The sequence below is a fragment of the Cololabis saira genome, chromosome 23 (genome assembly GCF_033807715.1).
Source record: "Cololabis saira isolate AMF1-May2022 chromosome 23, fColSai1.1, whole genome shotgun sequence".
In the NCBI taxonomy this organism is placed as follows: domain Eukaryota; kingdom Metazoa; phylum Chordata; class Actinopteri; order Beloniformes; family Belonidae; genus Cololabis; species Cololabis saira.
This window is the reverse complement of record NC_084609.1, coordinates 22,453,821-22,481,334: the sequence shown is the minus strand read 5'-3', so window position 1 is coordinate 22,481,334 and position 27,514 is coordinate 22,453,821. Positions and strand designations below refer to the sequence as shown.

General features: G+C 40.9%; 1 protein-coding gene across 2 annotated transcripts; it reads left to right on the top strand.

The window, feature by feature from the left end:
• The first annotated feature begins 2,065 nt into the window (after positions 1–2,065).
• Positions 2,066–26,284, top strand: LOC133423933 (fibulin-1-like). Of its 2 annotated transcripts, XM_061714267.1 has the most exons (16): positions 2,066–2,250; positions 2,374–2,479; positions 3,113–3,248; positions 3,349–3,487; positions 4,071–4,130; positions 4,275–4,364; positions 6,430–6,555; positions 11,827–12,189; positions 13,631–13,756; positions 15,694–15,819; positions 15,918–16,037; positions 16,148–16,270; positions 17,885–18,008; positions 22,762–22,904; positions 22,985–23,113; positions 24,776–26,284. In XM_061714267.1, exons 1-16 carry the CDS (start codon positions 2,196–2,198, stop codon positions 24,913–24,915), a joined length of 2,106 nt encoding a protein of 701 aa, XP_061570251.1. In that variant the 5' UTR covers positions 2,066–2,195; the 3' UTR covers positions 24,916–26,284. The 2 variants fall into 2 exon arrangements, with proteins under 2 accessions (XP_061570251.1, XP_061570252.1); XM_061714268.1 differs by lacking the exons at positions 11,827–12,189; positions 13,631–13,756.
• The last annotated feature ends 1,230 nt before the right edge of the window (positions 26,285–27,514 follow it).

Below are 27,514 nucleotides of genomic sequence, written 5' to 3'. Positions count from 1 at the left end.
CACACATTAGGTACAGTGTTTTTTTTTTCTTGTTTTGTTTTTCTTTGAACGCTTCATTTTGGTGATGAGATTTGTCTAAAAGCTCCAGCTTTGTATCATCTGTCAAAAGGACACGCTCCCAGAAGCTTTAAGGCTTTTAAATATGTATTTGGACAAATTCCAGTCTTGCTTTATGATCTTATGATGCTTTCAACAGTGAAGTCATCCACTTTGGTTCAAACAGTGACAGATGGGGTGATCCGACACTGATGTACCTCGACCTCGGGAGATCAACCTGAATCTCTCTTGAAGTTGTTCTGGGCTCTTAGGTTATCATTTGTATTATCTGTCTCTCCAGTTCAATTTTCCTCTTGCAAAGGTTTCCTCACAAAGGTTGTCTTGAGTCCAGTGGGTCCTAAATATCTGAGTGACATGTACAGCTGTCGTCATAGTAACATGATACTGTTTAGAGATGGTCTCATAGTCTTTACCTTTCACATGCTTGTCTGTAATTTTTTTTCAGACGGCTCTCTCCTTTACTTTCTCTGGTTCATGTTCAGTGGGGTGAACAGCATGACACCAAACAGCAGAGCAAGACTGAACTTGTGATAATTACAGGATGCACAAATTATCCCCAATATTTCCAATTTTTTCAAGTCTCAATTTCTTTCTTTTTTTATTGATTCTGTTGAACCACAATTTATAAGCCATGTCTGATTTTCATTTGTCAGTTTGCAGTTATTATTAATTTTGTCAACTTCAAGTTAATTCAGTGTGTATTGTTTTTCCTATAATAGGAGGGGACATTGTGTGTAGGAATTACATGTGTGTACATACTCTCTCTCTCATTCATATATATATATATATATATATATATATATATATATATATATATATATATATATATATCCATCCATATATCCAGCATTGGAAAGACTACATAAGGAGTTACTACTACTACTGTCATTTAGCAGAAGCCTTTGTCAATGTCAATTTTATTTATATAGCACATTTAAAAACAACCAAAGTTTTTATTCAAAGTAACTTACATCTGAGAGAGTTGATGAAAGAAAATGAATGAATGCAAATGAAGAGCAAAAGAGGTGACCGTCCTGGGCCAGGAAGTAGCAAAGATTACTGAGGTTGAAGTGAGGAGGGCATTGAAGAGGATGAAGAGTGGAAAGGCAGATGGTCCTGACGGTTTACCTGTGGAGGTATGGATGGAAGTGTCTGGGGGAGGTGAGAGTTTTTGAAAAAGATGCCTGATATATGTATACATACACATATATAAAACGAAATTTACACACAGACACTAAGTGCTCCATTCAACTTTAGATAGGCTTTTCTCTCTCCACCAAGTAAGCTTTATAGCGCCATTTATAGATAACTTCAATCAATGGGAATTTCTTACAGGACTGTGTCAGAAAATTAGAATATTGTGATTTTCTGTAATGCAATTACAAAAACAAAAATGTCATACATTCTGGATTCATTACAAATCCACTGAAATATTGCAAGCCTTTTATTATTTTGATATTGCTGATCATGGCTTACAGCTTAAGAAAACTCAAATATACTATCTCAAAAAATTTGAATATTCTGGGATTCTTATTCTTAAACTGTAAACCATAATCAGCAATATTAAAATAATAAAAGGCTTGCAATATTTCAGTTGATTTGTAATGAATCCAGAATGTATGACATTTTTGTTTTTTTAATTGCATTACAGAAAATAAAGAACTTTATCACAGTATTCTAATTTTCTGAGACAGTCCTGTAGGCTATGTGTTTTATTCTGATTCATTTTACAAGGATTTAAGATTTGTAGCTCCATTCAGCAATAGAGTTTATTACTTTCTTTCGTTATTTTTAGCCGTTTCTCTTGCAGTGCTTCTGTCCACTTGGCTTTAGTACCAGTTCCCAGACGGGATCAGGTAAATAAATACCACTACCTGCCGTGTTTGCTGCTTTGCATCATTTCACGGTTCTCGGTCTAGGCTCCGCCCCCCGTCTTTGGCCACGCCCCCGCCCTTGGCCACGCCCCCCGCGCTCCTGAGGTCAGATGCGTCTCCTGAGCTGAGTGACATGTCCATGTCCTTCCCGGCTCAACGGCTTTCCCTCATCACTAACGCTGCTCTGACACGGAATAACTGAATCTGAAAGTGAAAAATCTTGATTTGTTTTTAAAAGGACTGATATCTCTCTAACTGAGTCCAATGGCGCATAGGATACTACTTTTATTTCTTCTTTACAGAGTTCTGAATGGTCAAGGTAAGGACACGGCTACAGTTTAACTGTCTGGCTGTCATTTCTGTTGGCTCTTAACTTGCAACCAGATTCAGTTTCTGAGATCCAGCATTGGAGTGTAGGCTTGACCTATTATTGCCCCCACAGAGAGCAAGCTTCCCTCTGTAAAAGAGTGCTGTGAAGTTGGGCAGTTAATGGGCCTGAGAGGACAGAACTGTGCAGCTCTGCCCCCGTTCACCTCCCGCATCTGCAGGTAGGTAACATCTGCTTTCTTCAGGATTTCAAAAATGTATCCTAGAGACCACCAAAGGGTCATTGCAGTCACCAAGGAGGCAATGCATCATTGTCAGAGTCAACTGACAGGCTGTGCTTCTTATATCCAAGATAATATTATATTATATATTATATTATTATTATATTATATTATATTATATTATTATATTTCCAATAAAACACTTGGGGTTTTGTATTTGATGAGGGCCTCATTGCAAATACAGAAAGGGGCAGGTTTTTCTGTCTTAAAATACGTGGTATGGGGTTCTTTTATCTTTCAAACCAGTATATACCCCCAGGGCTCCAAGCTCAAAATCTTCTCTACAACCACTAATCACCCATAAGGGGAGGATCAAACTGTAATAATTGCATAGTAGGTGTTAACAGGCCTCCTCGGGGCATTTTCAGCACTAAAGAGCCCCGTTTGACTGTCAGAACACGTGTTTGTGGCTGATGACACGGTGCAACACCTGGTCATCGCAGTACAGATATTTCAAGAAGATAAGCGTGCAAAATTAACCATTTTAAGTGTGTTCCCCCATATGAAATGTAGATATTAACTTTTCCAAATGAATAGGCGTTTGCTGGTTAAGCTCTTGATGTGTGTGTGCAGCATCACCCAGGAGCAGTGCTGTCGGTCCGTTGCAAGAGACAGAGCCTGTAACAACGGCCTCGAGATGGCACGTGGGCAAGGGGCCTGCGAGAGGCCGTTCTTCACAGGATTAGACTCCGAAACCCAAACATCGCGGGTGATTCTCCTTCACACCGTCAATACAGTCATTTGTTTCACATCAGACTCTTGCTCAAGCCTCTAAATACACTTTCTTTCCTCTTTTCACCACTGTTTAGATATGTTGCGACTGCTGCACACTCGGCCTAATGGCTGCACGCATGGGTTTGAGCTGCGAGATCTCCGATCTGCAGCTGGGAAGGCAGTGCACAGATGCTGCTAAAACCTGCTGCGAGGAGCCAGAGGGATCAGCAGAAGGTTAAATACCTAAACTCTCTTATGATTTAAGTCTTTTGCATGCTGATTTAGCACACCTCTGTCTAATCATGCTAGAATAGCTGCTCATTCCTCAGCCATGATTTGCACACATTAGGTGCCGAAATGCCTTGAGCACCGATACAACTTGGTGCCGGTTTTCTGATAATAAAGAAACAAGGGACACAGGGGACTTTTATCAGCACTTGGAGCTAAACTTTAACAATGGTTTTAGATCTCCAACTTGTCTGGGACAGCACTATCAGACTCTTGCTGATGCGAATCCCATCAACACAAGCGGCTCTGTTCCTTGAAGGCGCTGGATTAATGGCCTTGTTGTGACACTGCGGGGCAGATTGCAGCCAGACAGACGGTCACAGGTCACTTTGTAGACTAAGCTGCCAAACTCCTCGCCGGATGGTGACTCGTCGGGGCCGAGTTGACGACTTGTGTCACGCAGCTTCTGTTACAAAGCTGTGGTTTTTGGGTACTTGGAAAGAAAGTAACTCATGGTTTGACTTGTGTCCAGTGGTCAGAAAATACTTGTTGTAAAGACTTTTCTTTCTTTTTTTTAATGTTGTTGTAGCAACAGCAGAGAATGAAGGGGTCCCAACTCAGCCTCCAGAGCAAGCAGACGCCTGCAGAGGTTTGGCACCTTCATTTATTTTTACAAATCCTCTTTGTTTTGGTAAAACTTAGTGGTTTTGTCCTTCATCATCTGGTTATATGCCTCATGATTTATTCATTCCTCGTGGTTATTTCCACTTCGTTCGTTTCTGCTGTTGCTCAGACTCCAACTGCTCCCAGGTGTGTGCAGATGATGGTAAATGTGCCTGCCGTGAGGGATTTCAACTGAACATGGATGGAGTGACTTGCCAGGGTAAGTTGGGTTTTTAACCAAAGTGAAACACAATAAAGAACATCTAAAAACTGAAAATTGTGTGTCTGAACATAGTGTTTTCCAGTTCTATCCAATTACATACACCATGTTCTTTCAAATTAAAAGACCATTTTGTAGTTAAACCAACTCAAGGTTTATTATTAGACAGTAGACACACGTGAAAGTAAATTATTTGAAGCCTGAAAAGACTCAAAAACATTATAACACTTAAATTGTAGTGACGATAATGTCTACAGAGAAGCTAAGTTTAACTTTGTATATGTATAAAAAGTGCATGAAGTAGCTCTAAACAGGCATATCTGTCTAGTCGCCACAATCTTGTTATGACTCCATACAAATTGACTACCGATGTTGCACAAACTACTGCTGCGCACAAGCAGGAGAGTTCACGACCTCTTGCTACAATACTTGCCTTTTTTTCCATAGATATACAAGAACTGATCGAGGTTTATGGAATTTTATAAAAACCAAAAACTTGCTTCCTTTTTATCTTTTTAATGACAGTAGTTTACATGTCTGTGGTCCACTTGTATGGTCTTATAACAGCTGGGTGGAGATACCTGTACACACAGGCCATTTTATACACCTTTCATACAGATACAATGTTAAAGTTACCTTGGTTTGTCTGTAGAGACATTAACCACACTCTTACTTTAAAAGGCATCTTAAAACACAGATTTATTTGAAGTAGGTCTGTTTTCCTCAGAGCGAACATTTATTGCCATTTTTCTACAAACGTATTCCTTACCCCCTCAAAACTGCTTTGATTTATGTTGTGAGTCCCCAACAATAATTTAAACTCTTTACTATTTAATTATAGACCTATGGTTGTTTTAGCTCTGGAATTGTCCTTTAATCTAGTTTCTCTGTGCACAAAACCGTGTTAAAGAGTAGTTTTGTCTTGTTCCCATTCATGCAAACAGTTCAATGCAGTGACCTCACTGCAGTTCTACATCAGCCAGAGAAACCAAACTAAAACCTTTAGTTTGGTTAAAACCTTCAGTTGCCTTTGAAAATCTTTGGATCGTGGGGCCGTCTGGGTTCTGTTAGACAATAATGTGTGTGTGGCCACTATCAGTCTATCAGTCCTTGTCAGCCTGGCCAGACTTTCACCAACACAGTAACACAGCTGCCTTTGTATGAGGCTTTGATAAAAATGCCAAGAATATTTTACCAGGCCAAGACTGGGCATGTTTAATTTTGTAAATAATTGTGATTGGCTAAAGTTTGCACTTACGCTGTGTTAACACAAATCTTTGCATCTGTCAGTTTCAGAAAGCTTACAGTTGATCTCGTCCAAAGTACAGTCTTCTAAATGTCTTGTGGCTTGTTCTGATGCAACTTGCAAACACAAGATATGCCTCTGTGTCATTTTAACAGAGCAGAAGGGTTCTTCTACTAACTCTTCAAAAATAAGTTATGCTTTCTCATTTCATTTTAACTTTACTCTCTTGAAATGGAACATTTAGAGTGCTAACTGATGTCCTTTGAGCCTCAGATGCAACTTTTTGGGGACATTTCTAAGATCATATATGGTTTTACCATGCAGTGAACTTGCTGGAGCATCCACCTCTTGGAAGATTGGCAACTGTCTTGTATTTTTAGAAGTTTTTAATCTTTACGGGGTTATTATGATCCCTAATTTATTTGGAAATTACCTAATAACCTTTCCTGGATTGATGGGGACCAACAGTTGCTGCTTTAGGAGTATTGGTGATGTATCTTTTTGGCTTTGTGTTAACACACACCTGATTTAGTAGCACCTGGCTGTGTTTTCCCCCCACACAGTGCTGCTGCTGCCTCATGGCTTTATGCTAAATAAATGACCTAACATCATCCATGAGTGGTTGTATTTACTTTATTATAACAACTACTTAGTGCCATGATATTGATCATTTATGGTGTATATTGGGACATAACACAGGAGTTTTTCTTAAAATACCACTTTCAATTTCATTTGAATTGGCCTTAATTATTTGTCTTTTCATAATAATAATCATCAACATATATTTCTTATTCACCATCTGTTCCCACTGTTTCTTAGATATTGATGAGTGCAGACAATATCCCAGATGGCTTTGTGCCCACCAGTGCGAGAATACAGAGGGGTCATATCATTGCACTTGCCGGACTGGCTTCAAACTGGCTCATGATGGCAGCAACTGTGAAGGTAAACTCACCTTTATTTCCACCTTGTAAATGGATAAATGATGGACAGGAAACATCAAGGAGCCACCACGTATCCCTCGCTTGGATGCAGGTTACTGGTGCCGTGGCCGAAGGGTTTGGCCTTGGCACTGTGGCCTCCTCAGCTTCCAAAGCTCGCTCCTGGTTTCTTAAAGGAGCATGAGGCTCCTTTTAAGAAATGAGACTCTCTAGCGCCACCCTTCACCACGACGGCCGTTGGGGGTACTGCAGCCAACAGTGAAGCCGGCACGGGAGAACGGGGAGAACCTGCATGCAGCGTCATGTGATGTCACATCCGCAGGACAGTGCGGGAAATTCCGGGCACAATTGCAGCACATTTTGCAGCACACAGCCTGTTCAAGGCAACAGAGAGATACACTAGAGGGCTCATTCTTTTTGGTTTGGAACGCTTCATCTGACATTATTACTAGAAAACTTAAAACGTATACAAATTATTTTCATAAATCCTGGCTCATGCTCCTTTAAGTTTAGTTTGACGTCCCTTGGTTCATTACTCCCAGTACTCGAGTTGTAAAAAAAAAATCAGGGGGGATGGTGGATTTTATCATATGGGGACAGATAATTTGTGCTGATTACAAATAATATAATATATTACAAATAATAGCAGTGACCAAAACACCTGCAGAAATACTGCAGGAATGACATAGCAGCAGTTAAATGCAGCCTTCTGTAAGCTTTAAATATCCACTGGGCTTACATCAAATACATCAAAACACAACAATAAAAAACACTTTTCTGAACTTATCAATATGATTCTGTCCTTCACAGGATAAGTAAAATGGATCACTGCAAAAACTCAAAATCTTAACAAGAATATTTGTCTTATTTCTAGTTAAAATGTCTCATTTTAGTAAAAAAAAATCTCATTACACTTAAAACAAGACTCATTACTGGAAAAATTTTCACCTGTTTCAAGCAGATTTTCACTTGAAATAAGTAGAAAAATCTGCCAGTGGAACAAGATTTTGTTGCTTGTAATAAGATGATAAATCTTGTCCCACTGGCAGATTTTCCTACTTATTTCAAGTGAAAATTTACTTGAAACAGGTGAGAATTGTCACATTTTTCTGGTGTTATTTTTCTGGTGATGACTCTAAATTCATACATTCATTGATGAAATGACATAAGGGATGGAAAGGGGGGATGGCAGTTTTACAGGGGGGGGATGATTTTGACCATTTTTATTTCAGGGGGGATGCCACCCCCCCTCATCCCCCCTCAACTCCAGTACTGATTACTCCTGATTGTTTGCACCTGTGTCTTGTCAGTCCCTTTGGTTATTTATTGTCTTGTTTTCCTTTTCCTCCCCACTGGTCCATCTGTCTTGTGTTCTGATTGGTCGCCTGGGTGTCCTTGTTGTTTTCGTTATTTATTCTTGTACTGGAGACATTTGTGTTTATTTTGGATTGCCTGCCTTTAAAGTGCTTTTTCTTGTTTATATAAGTACATTGTTTGTAATTCTGGTTGCTTCACAATCTCCTGTTGTTGGGTGCATGTCACAACCCACACTCCATGACAAAAAGACCCAGAACTTGCATGTGAGGTGGAAAGGTACCACCTAGATGAAGTTGGGCTCACCTCAATGCACATGACTGGTACTGGAACCAATTATCTCAAGAGGGGCTGGACCATATTCCACTCTTCAGTTGCCTATGTTGAGAGGTGTTCGACTGCGTCTTTCAGAGTACTTTGTGGGGGATGCTCTGAGAGTCTGGGGTTCTGGGTCCAACAAGAATTTGGTCTGGATTGCCACCAGTCACAGATTTTGTTTGTAATATTTATGGGCAGAGTTTCTAGGGGCAGAAGGGATCTAGTTTGGTGGCCAAAGGGTCTCTGCGTTTTGCAGATAATGTGATCCTCTTGGATTAATCAAGCCGTGATCTCCAGCTTTCTTTGGAGTGGTTTCTAGCCAAATGTGAAGCGTCTGGGATGAGAATTGGCACCTCTCCTGAGAATCAGGAGAGCATTGTTCTCAGTTGGAAAAGTCAGACAATTCTTTCATCCACCAACTTCCGCCTATTAAGGACGTGGGGGCAGCAGTCTAAACAGAATCAAAGATCAAAGATTTTCCAAGCAGACAAAGACATGGAATCTCTCTAGTCCGGCTCTGCCCCAGGGCCTCACCTGGCTGAACATGCTAGAGACAGACACCTCACTGAGTAGGCATCTGAGGCATCTTAATCAGATGCCCCAAATACTTCAGCCGAAATTCTCACCGTATCAGTACAGGAGAGTCCAGACACCCTATGGAGGAAACTATTTCCAGTCACTTGAATAAACAACCTTATTCTTTTGGTCACTATTCACAGTTCATGGCCACAGGTTAGCATCATAATGCAAGTTGAATAGTGAACAGGAAGCTTTGCCTTTTGACTCTCTTTAAAACATTAATGTGAAACAAGATATATTCCAACAAGAAACATAGAAATCATTTTAACCCATGTGGGTAAACATGCTATACCTGAAAAGCACCACAAATTAAATGATTTCTTCTTTTTCAGCCATTCCAGGGTGGGTTTGCGAGTGTATCAGAGAGCATTACGGTGTTAAAAGGCCCACCACCAGTTCCACTTCAACTTTCAGAAGGACGACTTCAAAGTATTCTAAGAACCGTTTTATATAATCCAGAATGTATAGTTGCATCATTTGCTGCAAACAGCAAAGTCCTTTGCATCAAGAAGCCTCAGACCATAACACTTCCCCCTCCTTGTGTCAGGGTCAGCATGATGTACTGTTATATATGTACTGTTGCTGTGACCGAGCAGCTTGGATTTTTTTCCAGAGCACATTATTACAAAAGACCCAGCTACAGGTTCACTTGGAAAACTACAGTTTTGGTTTCATTTCCATCCAAAGGCTTGTTTCCTTGACACTTTACCTCCTGGGCAACTACAGTGCCTTGCGAAAGTATTTGCCCCCCTTGAACTTTGTGACCTTTTGCCACATTTCAGGCTTCAAACATAAAGATATAAAACTGTAATTTGTTGTGAAGAATCAACAACAAGTGGGACACAATCATGAAGTGGAACGAAATTTATTGGATATTTCAAACTGAAAAATTGGGTGTGCAAAATTAATCAGCCCCCTTAAGTTAATACTTTGTAGCGCCACCTTTTGCTGCGGTTACAGCTGTAAGTCACTTGGGGTTTGTCTCTATCAGTTTTGCACATCGAGAGACTGAGATTTTTGCCCATTCCTCCTTGCAAAACAGCTGGAGCTCAGTGAGGTTGGATGGACAGCATTTGTGAACAGCAGTTTTCAGTTCTTTCCACAAATTCTCCATTGGATTCAGGTCTGGACTTTGACTTGGCCATTCTAACACCTGGATATGTTTTTTTGTGAACCATTCCATTGTAGATTTTGCTTTATGTTTTGGATCATTGTCTTGTTGGAAGACAAATCTCCATCCCAGTCTCAAGTCTTTTGCAGACTCCATCAGGTTTTCTTCCAGAATGGTCCTGTATTTGGCTCCATCCATCTTCCCATCAATTTTAACCATCTTCCCTGTCCCTGCTGAAGAAAAGCAGGCCCAAACCATGATGCTGCCACCACCATGTTTGACAGTGGTGTGTTGAGGGTGATGAGCTGTGTTGCTTTTACGCCAAACATAACGTATTGCATTGTTGCCAAAAAGTTTGATTTTGGTCTGATCTGACCAGAGCACCTTCTTCCACATGTTTGGTGTCTCCCCGGTGGCTTGTGGCAAACTTTAAACAACACTTTATATGGACATCTTTAAGAAATGGCTTTCTTCTTGCCACTCTTCCATAAAGGCCAGAATTGTGAAGTATACGACTGATTGTTGTCATATGGACAGAGTCTCCCACCTCAGCTGTAGGTGACCCCTGACCTCTGCAGTTCATCCAGAGTGATCATGACCTCTGACCTCTGCAGTTCATCCAGAGTGATCATGGGCCTCTTGGCTGCATCTCTGATCAGTCTTCTCCTTGTATGAGCTGAAAGTGTAGAGGGACGGCCAGGTCTTGGTAGATTTTCAGTGTTCTGATACTCCTTCCATTTCAATATTTTCGCTTGCACAGTGCTCCTTGGGATGTTTAAAGCTTGGGAAATCTTTTTGTATCCAAATCCAGCTTTAAACTTCTCCACAACGGTATCTCGGACCTGCCTGGTGTGTTCCTTGTTCTTCATGATGCTCTCTGCGCTGTAACCGGACCTCTGAGACGATCACAGTGCAGGTGCATTTATACGGAGACGTGATTACACACAGGTGGATTCCATTTATTATCAATAGTCATTTAGGTCAACACTGGATCATTCAGAGATCCTCACTGAACTTCTGGACAGAGTTTGCTGCACTGAAAGTAAAGGGGCTGAATAATTTTGCACGCCCACTTTTTCAGTTTTTTATTTGTTAAAAAAGTTTGAAATTTCCAATACATTTCATTCCACTTCATGATTGTGTCCCACTTGTTGTTGATTATTCACAAAAAATTACAGTTTTATATCTTTATGTTTGAAGCCTGAAATGTGGCAAAAGGTCACAAAGTTCCAGGGGGGCAAATACTTTCGCAAGGCACTGTACATAAAGTGACCTGCAGAATACATTTTTGGTTTCTTACAAGGTTTTGTGTTTTGGCTGATTTAGTCACTTGATGTTTGAGCAGTTGTTTCACATTGGCTGCATGTGTAGGTACTTCCTTTATGGTGGAAGGGAGAGTTTAATCAAATTTAATTGATTAAATCCATTGCTGTGCTCATAAGTGTCCTTTTTATTCATGGATAGTCTTAAGATTTCTTTTTAAACATTTTTCTGACATTTACGAGAAGTTCCATTTAATTCTCCCGCTAAACATTTACATGAGATATGAGATAAATGTATTAATCTGAAGTCGTGTTTAATTTAGGCGGGCCAGTAAATCAAAGGTCTGAGTCAGACAAATCCATCCCTCTGTATCTCGTTCCACTGAAAGTGTTTTATTATTCAAAAGTTTTTCTCTTGCATGACTGCTTGTCTGTCTCTTCAGATATTAATGAGTGTGTGACTGGAATTTACAACTGTGAACCAGGAGAAGCAATAGGTCAGAAGGACTTTAGTTGAAAAAAGAAAAACACGGTGTGGGCTGTAACTGTTAACTGTAGAATATAAACGGGGCGGGGGGGGGAAAGGATTTCAATTACTTTTTGTCCAAGGTTCAATTAATCTGTCGAAATCTGTAATCTGTAGAAAAGCTTAAAGTGTAATGATGTACGTATTCCTCCTCGTCTTTTCCAGACATTGATGAGTGTGCTTTGTGGACCCACGACTGCGGCACAAACTTTGTTTGCGTCAACACACCAGGCTCGTTCTTCTGCCACCTGAAGAAGGGGTGCGGGGACGGTTACGTCCAGGATGCTGCCAGCAGCTGCATCGGTCAGTTTCACACTTTGGTAAAAAACATTCAACAGATCAAAGACGAACTTTCTAGCTGGAGGTTTTTTTCTCTGTCAATAGACATTAACGAGTGTGTGGCCACAATCAGTCCGTGCCGGCCTGGCCAGACCTGCATCAACACCGTGGGCTCCTACAGGTGTCGCAGTAATATAGTCACCTGTGCACGAGGCTACCATCTAACTGTGGACGGCAAACAGTGTGAAGGTACACACCCACACTGGAGCATTTCCTTTCTCACTGTGCAAGAATCGTTGAGCATCTGAAGCCCAGTATAACCAGTACTGGAGTTGAGGAGGGATGAGGGGGGATGGCATCCCCCCCTGAAATAAAAACGGTCAAAATCATCCCCCCTGTAAAACTGCCATCCCCCCTTTCCATCCCTTATTTCATTTCATCTATGAATGTGGTTTTACTGCTATTTAAACATTTAGAGTCATCACCAGAAAAATAAAACCAGAAAAATAACTTATTTGACAATTTTCACCTGTTTCAAGTAAATTTTCACTTGAAATAAGTAGAAAAATCTGCCAGTGGGACAAGATTTATCTTCTCATTACAAACAAAAAAATCTTGTCCCACTGGCAGATTCTTCTACTTATTTTAAGTGAAAATCTACTTGAAACAGGTGAAAATGAAGATTAATAAAGTTGAATAAAGTTTTCTGAATCTGAATCTGAATCTGAAAATTGTTGTTTTTTCTAGTGATGAGTCTTGTTTTAAGTGTAATGGGATTTTTTTTTACTAAAATGAGACATTTTAACTAGAAATAAGACAAATATTCTTGTTAAGATTTTGAGTTTTTGCAGTGATCCATTTTACTTATCCTGTGAAGGACAGAGTCATATTGATAAGTTCAGAAAACTGTTTTTTATTGTTGTGTTTTGATGTATTAGATGTAAGCCCAGTGGATATTTAAAGCTTACAGAAGGCTGCATTTAACTGCTGCTATGTCATTCCTGCAGTATTTCTGCAGGTGTTTTGGTCAGTGCTATTATTTGTAATATATTATATTATTCGTAATCAGCACAAATTATCTGTCCCCATATGATAAAATCCACCATCCCCCCTGATTTTTTTTTACAACTCGAGTACTGAGTATAACTGTCAACGAAAGTGACGTCTGTTGATACAGCAGCGACGTCTGAAGAAAGAAACATTTTAGCTTTCCACAACACAAGGTCATGAAATCCCAGCTTGTAACATTGCAACCTCGTTAGCTGTAATGTTGCCTATGTGCTGTATCCCTACAAATAAACATAAACAAAAAGCAGGCAAACACCTGGGTAACAAGCACACTTTGACATTAATCTTGACATTAGTCAAAATTCGATTGTTAGCGTGTTTGTTAACTTCAACAAAAAGGGCAAACATAAAATTACAATTAGACAATTTACTGGCACAACAAAGGAGGAAACCATAGCGACGACACAGCCCTTTACCGATAAGACATTAGTCATTAATCCAGTGAGTTCAGCGTTGATCGTGCATCCCGTTTTCTTCTCGTAGCTCTCGCCAGCAATGTAAGACCGGTCCAAGACTCTCCTGACCCCTTCCTCAGTTATTCTCTCTGACTGAGGAATACATATTTATTTCATGGAGATTTCCCTGGTTTTCATCTGTCCTTCTCATCCCCTTCACCTCGTAGATGTGGATGAGTGCCTCACAGGTAACGTGTGTGGTGGCATCCACGGCTGCATCAACCTGGAGGGGTCATACCACTGTGAATGCCGAAAAGGCTTTGCATTCAACAGCATCACCAAGCTGTGTCAAGGTACAACTGCACCGGTATTTTGAACAGCTCCATGCATGGAGTTTTTTCTTTGTTGTTGTCTGAAAACCCTGATTTTTGCATGAATTTTCATTCAGGTTTGTGTACTGTGCTGCTTGAGGGTTTTCTCCCGTTACCTCTGACACTTTTTCCCATTTGTTTTGATCATTAACCATAGCAATGAGAAAGTTGTTTGCAGGCAGGAGCAGCTGATTGAAATTTCAGAAATACACATATACAGGAACAGAGACCCCAAATCTCTAGTGAGTTGTGGAGGAGATATTGTGGATGTAGAGCAGGACCGACCTGTGGAGAAAAAGGAACTTTAAAACCATCTGTTCCTTCATTCGCAATGAGGACGTTAGATCCCTCGCAGGTAGGATGGATGACCTCGGAGCACTAACAAGGATACAGCCAGACTATTAGGAAGGCAGTGTTATGTGTCTGACCGAGCTTCAAAAGTAAGGAGGCTAGAATCGCAGTGCTTGTCAAGAAAAAATGGTGTCTGTCTCTAACAGTCAGGTGAAGAGGAAGCTGGAGAGACTGAAGTGGAACAAGGTTGCAGGTCCAGATGGTGTCAATCCAAGAGTCCTGACCAGTTCTGTGGGATTCTGCCGCTCCATTACTGTGGAAAACATCCCACATTGTTCCACTACCAAAGAAATCCCTCCCATCAGTCCTTGACATCTACAGACCTGCTGTCCTAAGTCCGGGAGAGACTTATATTGTCTCAAATGAGTAAGCAAACAAGAATCTTTCAGGACTCCCTGCAGTTTGCTTTCCATCAAGGGGGTGGAGTTGAAGATGCCATCATACACCTGCTTCAACAAACCCACCAGGCAACACGGTGAGGAAGATGCTCTTTGATTACCCTGGTGTTATTAACACCATCCAGCCTGCACTACTATTTAAGAAACTCCAGAAGATGCAAGCGGACGGCTCCAGCATCACTGGATTATTACTACCTCACAAACAGCTAAAGCTGGCTTGTCTTCTCTGAATGTTAGACAATTTACACACTGGATGACTCTGATTTATAAGGCTCTTCTTGGCTTGGTTCCTGGTTATTTATGTTTATTTCTTCAGAGAACTAAAAGCCATTATGCATTAAGGTCGAATGACACTTTGCACCTGGCTGTTCCTCGTGTTCGGACTAACTTGGGGAAAAAAGCTTTTAGTTTCTCTGCACCCTCTGCATGGAATAACCTCCAACTTGAACTGAAAATGCCTGAACTTGTTTCATTTGAAGCCTTTTGCTCACTTCTTAAAAACCGACAACGAGAATCCTTTTGGCAGTGATTGTGTTTTTAAACTACATGTGCCTGTGTTCTTAAATTTTAAATTATTTCTGAATTTGTTGTTTTTTTACATATTATTGAAGTCACCACTATTGCACTTTATTTGCTAAACAGTTTGCACTCTCATTTTAATGTTTATTACGTGATTGCTGTTATCTGTGTGTGGACGTGTGCTGCTGCCTTCCTTGGCCAGGTCACCCTTGGAAAAGAGGTCTTGACCTCAATGGGTCTTTTTATCTGGTTAAATAAAGGTGAAATAAAAAATAAATAAAAGACTGCAGTGATCATGGATTCTAGGAAGAGCGAGGATGGGTCGAGTGGAGGTAGTGGATAAGTAGAAACACCTCACCTGCACGCCAGACTGGACTGGAAATGCAACACTGATGCTGTTTACAAGAAGCGATGGAGCAGCGAGATATTAACTATCTTCTATAAGTCTCTCATGTAGAATACAGTCAGAGGTTTCCTCAGACCTGCTGCAGGAGAGAGAGACATAAGTACTGACAGCTACTGCAAAATATAACTTCCCTGCAGGAATTAATAAAGTATTATTGAACTGAATTCAGTTGAATTTTAGATATATTGATGACAATGTAGTTTGGTATCGTCTCTCATCCATCGTGCTTTTATCTTGTCTTGTAGATATCAATGAGTGCACGAGTCATCCCGGTCGACTCTGCGCCCACAAGTGTGAGAACACAGAGGGGTCTTTCCTCTGCAGCTGCGCAACCGGCTTCCAACTGGCACACGACGGCAGGAACTGCGAAGGTACTGGTCCTGGGAAGGAACTACGTTGTCAAAGCATTTAGGTTTGCAAATATTAAATCACAAAGAACCATATTGTGTCTTTGCTTTCATACTGGCAGATATAAATGAGTGTGAGAGCAAACCTTGCAGCCAGGAGTGTGCCAACATATATGGATCCTACCAGTGCTACTGTCGCCATGGCTATCAGCTGAGTGACATGGATGGGATAACATGTGACGGTATCTGTCAATCATTCAGTGCTCGTGCCTCCCAGAAGAGAAATAAAATTAAAAAAAACTTGATCAGATACAGATGTGTTAGATGATATTCACTCGTCTGCCCTTTTCAGACATAGACGAGTGCATGCTGCCTAACGTCTGCTCCTACCGCTGCATCAACACTCCTGGAGGTTTCAACTGTACCTGCCCCCCGAGCGGCTACACACTCACCGATGATGGACGCACCTGTCAAGGTGAGGAGACAGACAAAAGGATTTCAGGACTCACAAAGCCAAAATGTACCGTTCTGTGCCCCCCACCAACCCCACCTCCAGCACTGGTCCTATTTTTGAGGTGCTTAACAGGAGTGTGTACCTAAACTTCTTTATGTTGAATTATTGATGGGTTGGGATTAAATAAATTTTCCTCTTCCGACTCCTTTTTGAGCAAGATCTTCCCCTCGGGGAAATAATAACCTCGCCTCCAAGATTAATACGCCTTCTGTACATCAATTTATGGATTATGATATCTTCATGTACTGGAAAACACCCCCTTAAAAAATAATGGAATATAAAGTGCAGGAAAGCTCTTAAATGTTCTGCTTTGCCTTTCAAAATGTTTTATCCTGTAGACTGAATAACTGAAATAGAATATGTTATTAATCCCATGCTGGAAATCCCTCATCACAGCAGCAAAAGATGTAAAATATAGAAACAATGCAACATTGAAGTACAAAAATAAAAATGTGTATGAAAAACTTAAATATGAAACTTTAAAATATGTACAGATATTTACATACAAGGAAGCCAGTCAGTTCAAATTGAAACAGAAATAATGTGCAAAAAATAAAAAAAACCTAACATTATTATAGATGATTCAGCAGATTATGTGTTACACGGAGGTGAGTTACTGTAATGGGAAAGACTTTATATACTAGGAATAAAACCTATAATTATTGTTTAGGTTTCCCTGCTTAAAATCAAAGCCACACTGAACTATCCATCCTGCTTTGTTATTTTAGGGAATTTATAATGTTTTAACACACCTTTAGTCCCTATACATATTATATGTATATACAGGACTGTCTCAGAAAATTTGAATATTGTGATAAAGTTCTTTATTTTCTGTAATGCAATTCAAAAAACAAAAATGTCATACATTCTGGATTCATTACAAATCAACTGAAATATTGCAAGCCTTTTATTATTTTAATATTGCTGATTATGGCTTAGTTTAAGATTAAGATTCCCAGAATATTCTAATTTTTTGAGATATGATATTTGAGTTTTCTTAAACTGTAAGCCATGATCAGCAATATTAAAATAATAAAAGGCTTGCAATATTTCAGTTGATTTGTAATGAATCCAGAATGTATGACATTTTTGCATTACAGAAAATAAAGGACTTTATCACAATATTCTAATTTTCTGAGACAGTCCTGTGTATATATATAATACGGTCTAGTCCTGGATGGATTTTGATTCCTCATACTGTACATGTCTGAGCATCTGCAGGTTCAAAACATCCAGGCTGAGCTAACTTGGCTAAGGTCAAATCTTTCACCGTGAGGTGATCCCAGACCGGCTCTGCCGGAGGGACTCTGGTTGTCATTCTGCTTTTTTTTTCTGCTTTTTTTTGTCTCTCTTTTCATGTTTTCATTTGTGGGGATGAATAATGACTTCTCGGTAGTATTTAAAGAGGCTTTCTGTTCTCTTCTTCCCCCAAACTCTGCTTGTATGTGGACTTTGGGGGAACGGGTTATGTGGTCCAGTAGCAGTTTCATGACACATCCAACATGTGGTTTTGTGTCCGAGCTTTAAACTGCGTTGTGTTATTTTCATGAACTGCGTCTTTTCCTGTGTCGTCAGACATCGACGAGTGTGCAGCAGGAACTCACACCTGCTCTGCCTCCGAGCAGTGCTTCAACATCCAGGGAGGATTCCGCTGTCTGCTCTTCAAATGTCCTCCAAACTTCAGCCAAGCAGCACAGGGGTAAGAGCTGACGAGCTCCTCTTCCAGCTGCTGAATGTAGTTGCTACTAATGAAGATGGATGGTTTAAACTTTAAAGTGCACTAGGAGCTGGCAGACGGTGGATTGATCTCAGCATGTTCGGCACCGGCTGAGCCACAGAGCTTCCTGCTGAGTGTGGTCCTGAAGCTGACAGGAGAACTCATCTGTAACACCACTAAAACTGCAGCTAAAACTCTTCACATCCAAATGTTGTAACAGAAGCTTTTGAGGCCAGGTGTTTTTTTTCTTCTAGTCTGCGATTGTTCAACTTAAATCTCCCTTAATTGTAGCCTTTAGTTATATCCCTGAGCCGACTGAAGTGACAATCCAGTGTCATCTCCTCTGTAACGAGTGGTTATTTGAGAGACTGTTGACTTTTTATTATCTCGAACCAGTCTGGCCTTCTCCTCTGTCTTCCTCTGCCTCTCATTGGACATCTTCCCCTTTTTGGATATTTCTCCGTAAACCTTAGAGATGGAGATCCTAGATCCCTAGATCTGCAGTTTCTTAAATACTCAGACCGGTCTGAGCTTAAATCACCTTTCTTCCCCATCCCGTCGCTTAGTTTGAACTTGAGCAGGTCGTCTTCACCCTGAAGTTGAACTAGTGGAGCAGATTAAGGCCAAAAATAGCAAGGATCGTTCAGTTGCGGATACAAGCATGAAAATTGGTACACATACTCATCAAACCCCACTCTATTCAAAAGTACCGCGTGCCACGCAAAATTTTAAGGGGACGGCCTCCAAAATCCAAGATGTCCGCCCAGAAATGTGGTTTTTCCTTTATAACTCGAAATGCATCAATTTTAAGCCCCATAAATATATTGAGTGCGACTATAAATTTGGGCATTGCGGACATTTTGGTACCAAATACATGTCTGTATCTACTACGGTTCTCGTAATACAGCATATAGCTTATAGGTACTTTTACAGACTCGCGGGAGAAATAGACATTTGAACATTGATTGTTCAGTGAATATTGTAGGCTAATATGAAAATGTTTTTTTCCTAACCTTTTTAAGTAGGGTTATTAAAGTTGGGTTTTAAGTAGGATTATAAAATTCTAAGTCCAGTGTTCAAGATGGCTGCCATGAACTTGAAATAATCATTTTAGCAACTACGAAACATTTTTTTGGCATGCATGTTTTTGTTCTATGCATCCAATGGGGCCATTGCAGAATTTAGAGTGAATGTCAGCACACAACCAGGGCACACTGGTGGCATCACTGCTGTGATGAACCTGACATGGTCGGCACACCATGCATCAATGAAGAGAAGTCCAGAGTTTCAAGTGAGCATTACTGCATTACTTCCTCTGCTCCGTGACCAAGCTCATTCCGTTGCTACTGTGAAGCATGTAATGGAGAAAGTGCGGGATGTTGTAGCACATCTCAACCCTGGCCAGGTTCCTGTTATCACAGCTGACCAGCCAATCTATGCTCTGGCAAAGCAGGTGCAGTGGCAATGGCCTGAACAATATGGAGAAGACAAGTACCTTGTCATGTTCGGTTGTATCCATATTGAGATGGCAGCCCTGAAGTCCCTGGGATCAATTCTCTACAACAGTGGTTGGACTGGTGCCTTGGTGGAGGCAGGTGTAGCATCCTCGGGCACTGCAGAATCCTTCCTTTCAGTTGCAAGTGTGACCAAGACAAGGCAAATGCATCAAGTCACAGCCTGCAGCCTCTACAAGCTCCTTAAAACTGCATATAACGACAGCTGTGCCGATTGGACAGATATCATTGATGGCGCATTGAGCTTTGAAGAGTGGTGTGACATTCGCAAAGAGCAAAGTCCACAGTTCCAGTTCTGGTACATGGTGCTGTCTATGGAGCTGGTCATTTTCTTGCTCATCAGGTCCTTCCGTGAGGCTAACTTTGTTCTCTATTGCCAGGCACTGAATGAGTTGATATCTTATTTCTTTGCCAACAACAACACCCACTATGCACGGTGGCTGCCTATCCACCTCAGGGACATGCTCACTCTAGAGAATACACATCCAGGACTGGCTCAAGAGTTCCAGAATGGCAACTTTGTTGTCCATAAAACCAATAGGGATTTCTCTGCCCTTGCCCTTGATCAAGCTCACGAGCAGGCAAATGCCATCATCAAGGCTGATGGTGGTGCCATTGGGCTTACGGAAGACCCATCCGCACTTAGGAGATGGATGGTAGCTGGTCCTGAGGTCAGCCGCTTGGTATCCCAGTATGAAATGGAGGCTCAAACCAAAGAATCCATTGGACACAGAAGCCACCATGAGCAAACTCATGTCACGCACAGAAAACGTTCAAGGAGAGGGTTGATAAGTTGTCCCAAGCTCTGATAGATCTAGGAAACCCATTCCAGGAAGACAGTAAGGACCTGTATTCCCTTGACACCAAGGACATTGCTCACCCTGACTCTGCACAACATCTGCAGTCACACTTGGAGAGAGGTCAGGCTAAATTTATGGAGTTTTCAGTCAGTCAGCCAGGCTAAATCCGGCCCTGCTCCCGAGTCTGTAAAAGTACCTATATGCTATATGCTGTATTACAAGAACCGTAATAGATACAGACATGTACTTGGTACCAAATTTTCCGCAATGCCCACATTTATAATCACATTCAATATATTTATGGGGCTTAAAATCGATGGATCTCGAGTTATAAAGGAAAAACCACATTTATGGGCGGACATCTTGGATTTTAGGGGCCGTCCCCTTAAAATTTTGCGTGGCACGCGGTACTTTTGAATAGAGTGGGGTTTGATGAGTATGTGTACCAATTTTCATGCTTGTATCCACAACTGAACGATCCGGGTCATAATCTGCTCCACTAAACTAATTGTGCATCTGCTCGTCGGTCAGTAGCTGTTGAGGTCACGCTGCAACCTCTAGAACAGGGGTCGGCAACCCGCGGCTCCAGAGCCGCATGCGGCTCTTTAGCGCCGCCCTAGTGGCTCCTGGAGCTTTTTCAAAAATGTTTGACTTTTTTTTTCCTTTTTTTCTTCTTTTATTTCTCTTTTTTTCCTTCTTTTTTTTCTTTTTTTCTCCTTTTTTTTCTTGCTTTTTCCTTTCCTTTTTAATCGCGACATTTCGACTTTTTTCTCAAAATTTTGACTTTTTTCTCAACATTTCGACATTTTCCTCGATATTTCGACTTTTTTCTCGATATTTCGACTTTTTTCTCGAGATTTTGATTTTTTTCCTCAACATTTCAACTTTTTTCTCGACATTTCGACTTTTTCCTCGATATTTTGACTTTTTTCTCGAGATTGTAGTTGTACATTAATCTCGATATTTTGACTTTTTTCTCACAATTTCGACATTTTTCTTGACATTTCAACTTTTTCTCGACATTTCCACTTTTTTCTCGACATTTCCACTTTTTTCTCGAAGTGCATAATGAAAAAAAAATCTTCCCCCAGTTATAACTAATATAGAAACATGCAGCATGTGCTGCCTTCATTCTAAGGCTTATACAAGACTTTTCATTTTTTGCAGCTCCAGACATATTTGTTTTTTGTGTTTTTGGTCCAATATGGCTCTTTCAACATTTTGGGTTGCCGACCCCTGCTCTAGAAGACCAGGAGGCGTCAACAAGTGCCACTAGATGGGGCTTGTTAGTCGCTGAGGGTCACAGATACGCACAAAGCATGAATGGCCTTTCTCCTCCTCCCCCTGTCTCCTCGGCTAATGCTCGTTTTGTGTACTTTTTACCGTTTAAAATTAAAAAGTGACAGGTAAAAAAAACAACAAAAAAAAGGGGGCTTCTCGCTTACATTTCCGAGCACACACCATCTCCCCTGCTTCCTCCGCTGCGGTCACCTCTGACGCTGAAACCACTTTTTCCATACGGTCCGATCCAAGCTGCTTCACCGTGGGATCAAACGGGCCTCGCCTTACGGGACCGCTAGAAAAATAAGCATGACACTTATTTATGGGCACCTGGGGCCCGGCCAAGATGGAGAGCTCAATTAGTGGGGGAGCAGCGTTTTAGCGGGCGTGATTGATGGGGCTTTTAGTGTTGGTATTGGGTGGTTATCAGCTGATTTGCTGTAAAGGATACCAGAAGGCCAGTAGCTGTGCCGGTCAACGGGATAAATGCGAGCAGACATATTTTCCAGGGTTTCATTTTCTCTCTGGCGGTTTTTGGGGTTTGGTGAATGTAAAAGATATTAAATATGTGTGTCAAACTAAATGCTGCAGATGTTTGGATTATATAACAACCTGATTTTTTAAATACCAGCATTATTATTTTAGAAATGTTCTTTTACTTTCTACTTTTTGGGGGCTTTTTTGACATTAGGGTTAATGTCCGGACATTAACGTTAATGTCCGGTTGTTGTTTCGGAGCAGCCCGGTTTTTCCTCGGCGACGTTGCACCCAATCATCTCCGTGGCTTGGCCTCCAGCTCGGAGAACAACTTGGACTCACCTGCCTGCTGCTAATTACGTGGCTCGGCTCCCACTGCCGTTCCTGAGGTTATATTCGAATGCATCACTGTCTTCGCAGTGGGGAACCCTCGCGAACACGATTCCTGGGTTTGGCCTCTGCTTTCATCTCGGTTAACCGTTGAGCTCTATGGGACTATTCAGGTGTTGCCAGATTCTCCTTGCTCTGGTCAGCCGTGGGCATAAATCAACACGTCTCCAAGAGATTTCATCTGCTGCCCCCAGTTCCTCTTCTCCCTGGAGCCCCATGCTCCTCTCATTCTTCTGTTTCTTCTCTTCCTGATCACTTCTCTGTGGCTCCCAGGCCAAAAACCGAAACCTCAATCGTCGTGCGCTGCATTAAAACCTGCCCGAGACACGACACCGGCTGCATCCGCAACCCCGTCCACATCGTCACCTCCACCGTCTTGTCGCTGCCGACCATGAAGCACTTCAAAGAGCCAGAAGGTAAGACGGCGAAGCCAAGAATTTTGTGAAAATCTTAATATCACACTAACAAAAACCTTTAAACTTTCTCATTTCAACAGAGATCGCGGTGCTGCGTACCAAACAGGCTCCTCTCCCCAACCAGCCCGATGTTTACTTTGACATCGTGGCCACAGATGAACACTACTCCTTTGATGTGGTGAAGCGTTCCCACCATGGAAAGATTGTTGGTAAGAGGACAGTACTCCGGTCCAAAGCTAATGTCATTCCTCCATCAGATGGATCCGGCCTGAACACCATTATAAGGGCTGGGTTTGGTTGGAGACTGAGACAAATATTTGGATATAAAAATGCACTAATACAGAATACCATTTTTTGAGCTCTTGTCTACTTGGACTGCCTGGCAGTGCAAACGTTTGTTCGTAGCTATCACCTTGCACAACAGTCAAGTGTACTGGGATGTGCAAAAATGTGTAAATGTGGGTGTTAAAAATACAAAATCACAAAAACCACAACAATATTTACGTAAGTAACGTGGTTTATATCGCACTTTTCTCAGACATCAGTCACAAAGTGCTTCAAAGTCAAATGCTTGAAGCAATAAAAACGTAAAAAGAGAGGGAGTTTGGACTGACTGGAAGGATCTGTCTCCTCGAGTCCTAAACTGAGTGCAAGGAACCACTAACGGGTTCTTATCAGATGATCTCAAGCTGCGAGAACGGTGATAGTTCTGAACGACCCGTAGACGAGCCAACACCTTCTGCTTTAAACACGTGAACAGGCTGTGACAATAATCTAATCGTTAAGACACAAAAGCATGAATTTTCATCTCTAACTCAACCTTGGAGATCATTATTTAGAGTTTAGAGATGCTCCTCTGGTGAAAAGAAGCAATAGATTTAATTCACAAAAATGAAACTAAAAAAGGAAAAACATGTTGGTAATACCAAGTACCACCTTTATTACTTTCATAGATGTAATAAGTTGCAACCAGGCAGAGGTGTCAAAAGTATTCACATTCATTACTCAGGTAGAAGTATAGATACTAGAGTTTAAAAATACTCCTGTAGAAGTTGAAGTATCATCTCAAGTTTTTTACTCAAGTAAAAGTATAAAAGTGCTGGTTTCAAAACTACTTAAAGTATACAAGTAAAAGTAATGTAAGGGGGAAAAAGCCATTAAGGACAAAAGCCATTGAAAATGAATGCATCTTAGTATAATGCAAATATATTAAAGAACCATATATGTGTACTATTGAGCATTAACATGTGTTTCAGAGAGCAGGAGATATGATGACTAGTTGCCTATAAGTATTGTAATGGTGCAAAAAGTCAAACTTCAGAGGCATGTTATCATTTATCCTAACCTTTATTGGAATGTACATCCAAGTTTAGTTGCAGGAATCTGAGGGAACGGATGTAAGAACAAAACTGGACAAGAACATCTGTGCCACAACCAAATTCACTATATCCGCATGGAGCAATTTAACTGGATAGTTTTTTTTAAAAGGCCCAAATGAAATAGAGTAACGAGGTTGTTTTTAAAATGTAAGGAGTAAAAAGTACAGATAATTGCGTGAAAATGTAAGGACTAAAAGTAAAAAGTCGTCTGAAAAATAATTACTCCAGTGAAGTATAGATAACCAAAATTTCTACTTAAGTAAGGTAACAAAGTATTTGTACTTCGTTACTTGACACCTCTGCAACCAGGTGCCCCGAATCATCAGTTTTTGATGAGCTGATGATCAGCAGGTATGCAGACATCTATAAAAACAGACATCTTGGCAGTTTAGGGGTAAAGATAGAGCCATTTCTGCAGAAACACCTGACCTCCATCCAGTTTGACCACATGCGATCCTCACCACAACTGTCCCAATGTCTGTCCTCTCTCAGGTGTGATCCGGCAGGTGAAGCCGATCATCGGTCCCAGAGAGCTGGTGTTGGAGGTGACCATGAACTACGTCCTCGCCGGGGTCGTTTCCCAACAAAACATCGTCATCATTCACGTCTTCATCTCTGAATTCTGGTTCTGAAAAAGGAGCGCACCGTCTGTAAATACAACACAGACGGTTGGAAATACTTGAGGATGAATGTTATGATATTGCTTTCAACACAAGTCTGGTTCGATCGGGGTGGTTCTGAACCGGCCCGGAGGCCAAGATGCAAGAAATATTAAGAACTGTCTACATGAATAATTATCCTCAATTTGTTCTTAATCCACATTGTAAAAACCAGACTATACAAATGTGTGGTATTTATTTTACACATCAATGTGCCACAGTTATACAAAGCTAAAGACATCCTTGGGCTGATCTGGACCTCTAGCACATTGAGGTCCAAACAACACCCTGGATTTTAAGCTTCTAGATGTGCCACATTTCTTTTGTTTTGTTTTGAGTTGTTTTTTATGCTAAATGTTGAAAGGATTTCTGGTAAATGAATGGCACAAGACTCAAATTCACATCCAAAAGCACTGAATTCAGCTACAAATGCAACCAGGAACCGATCCAGGCTATTAGTTGATTTAAACAGTTTTTCATTTGCACATATTGTTTATATACTGATAGAAAAAACCTGCTGCCAATAAAATACTAGAACGTGAGATTGAGCTGTGTGCTGCTCAGTGTGATGGTTCCATGCCAGTTAATCTAACCCTTGAGGGGAAAAAAGAAAACCTATGTTTATTGGACCTTGGAAAATGCTTAGGTTCTAGTCCAAATGCTTTTGCAGTGACTAATGTTTGACATTTGGTTCTGTAAGAGAAGTTTTATGATTTTTGGGACTTGTTCCAAACCTCACCAGTCAGATATTTCTCCCTGAAGTGGGCTCAGTTTTGACCTGAACATCCACAAAAATCTAAGAATTTAGCTGCTGTTGACAAATGTTTTATATTTATATACTTGATAGCAGTTAAATAAAATCTGCTTCACTGAAGGATCTTCCGTCTTTACTTTTCTGCAACCACATTTTTGTTCTGTAAAGTATTACTTACACATACAGAGGCTTCAGTCCTCGAGCAGGTGGTCCAGGTTCCAGTCCCGGCCTGCAACCCTTTGCTGCATGTCTTGCTGCCAATAAAGGTCATTAGAGCCACAAAATAAAAATTATTAAAAAAAAAAGAGTATTGCTATTCAAATCTAAATGTTTTTCTGCCCTGCATAGAAAAAAACAACTGCAATTCATCCAGTCAGAGCTGCATAGAACTTTTTTCTTTTTTCAAAATCTTTGACAGTTAATTTTCCAAATAATAATGTTTTATATGTCTTCAAAACGTTTCTATGTGAATGTGGAAAGAACTGGGTGAGAAAGTGTTGAAATCTTTATTTGCTAGTTCATAATTATTTGAAAATACAAATTCTTCAGACTTTTCGCTGGTTGTATTAGCAGTTTTGTTTTGTTCACGTTAATACCCCACTGTCTTCAAAGTTATCTGTGTCTTTGTGATATCTACAATCACCAGCCAATGTAACAGATGGGGGGGTCAACCATAGTTGATCATTGTGTTCTGCATATTCATTTGACTTTTTTTTCTCCAACGTTGGAATGCCAGTCCTGACACAACCCTTTTATCAGGGCTTGGCACTGGCACTGTGAGTGACTGGAGCAATGGGGGTAATGTGGGGTTTGCTGTCGCGCTGCAGAGGGGAACGGCCTCTCCCCACTGACCCAAAACCACAACAGCCAGTTGTATTTGTATTATATGTATATTTATTATGTGTGATTATAATGACAGGAAAAATAATTATTTGTAATTTGTTAAATACAACATTGGAATTGTTTTTCATTTCAATATATAATTAACACTAGTATTTTGGGGGGTGTTATTTCATATGTCATGCATTAAATAGTTAAAAAAATGTAAGACTGGGTCAAGTAAATAGAAATAGAAATAAAATTAACTAATGTAGTTATAGTAATACAGGAAAAACATCAATTAGAAAGTTGTTAAAGACAGAATTGGGGATATTTTTAATTTCAACATTTAATAAACAATTGAATGAATTATATATATACACACATATATATACACATATATATACATACATACAGTATACATATATGTCACATGCTTTGTTTCTCTGACTGTATACGCATAAGCGTCCAGGGGTAGATTCTTCTGCGTCCATTGCTACTGTCCCTGAGCATCAAGGTCAAATCTAGAGGAGCCAGATTATTTTTTTTTTATTTTATCACTCAGTGCTCCTACCTAAGTATCAATCCTGGGCATTGCTCTCCCTCACCCAACCCCGGGAGGGCCCTGCACTGAGCTCAAGCCTCCTTTTTTAAAGAGTGAGCAGGCTGCTTCTTTTCACCCGACAGGGTGGGGCTTTTCCAGCTGGAAGGATCACGTTATTCCGGCCAGATCCTCCCCACCCCAGAGGGGGCAGTGTTGAGCATGACTGCTGCATGTTTTTGTGAGGGTAGCTCACATTAGCTACCCAAGGGAACACGAGGAGAACATGCAAACTCCACACACCAAGGCCCTTTCGCCAACCCCACCCAGGGTGTGGGTGCTGAGGACATGAGGAAGTAAACACGCATTCAGCGCCCACAGCGTCCCCGGCGAGAATTGAACCCAGATACTTCTAGCTTTGAGGCGGCTGCACTACAAGAGCTAGACTATTTCCTTGT

What these genes read in the sequence shown, in the direction of transcription:
- LOC133423933 (XM_061714267.1), top strand. Translation starts at nt 2,196, where the DNA reads ATGGCGCATAGGATACTACTTTTATTTCTTCTTTACAGAGTTCTGAAT. An exon ending in CAGAGTTCTGAATGGTCAAG is followed by an intron (nt 2,251 to 2,373) that starts GTAAGGACACGG and finishes TTGCCCCCACAG; the next exon opens with AGAGCAAGCTTCCCTCTGTA. An exon ending in GCACTTCAAAGAGCCAGAAG is followed by an intron (nt 22,905 to 22,984) that starts GTAAGACGGCGA and finishes TCATTTCAACAG; the next exon opens with AGATCGCGGTGCTGCGTACC.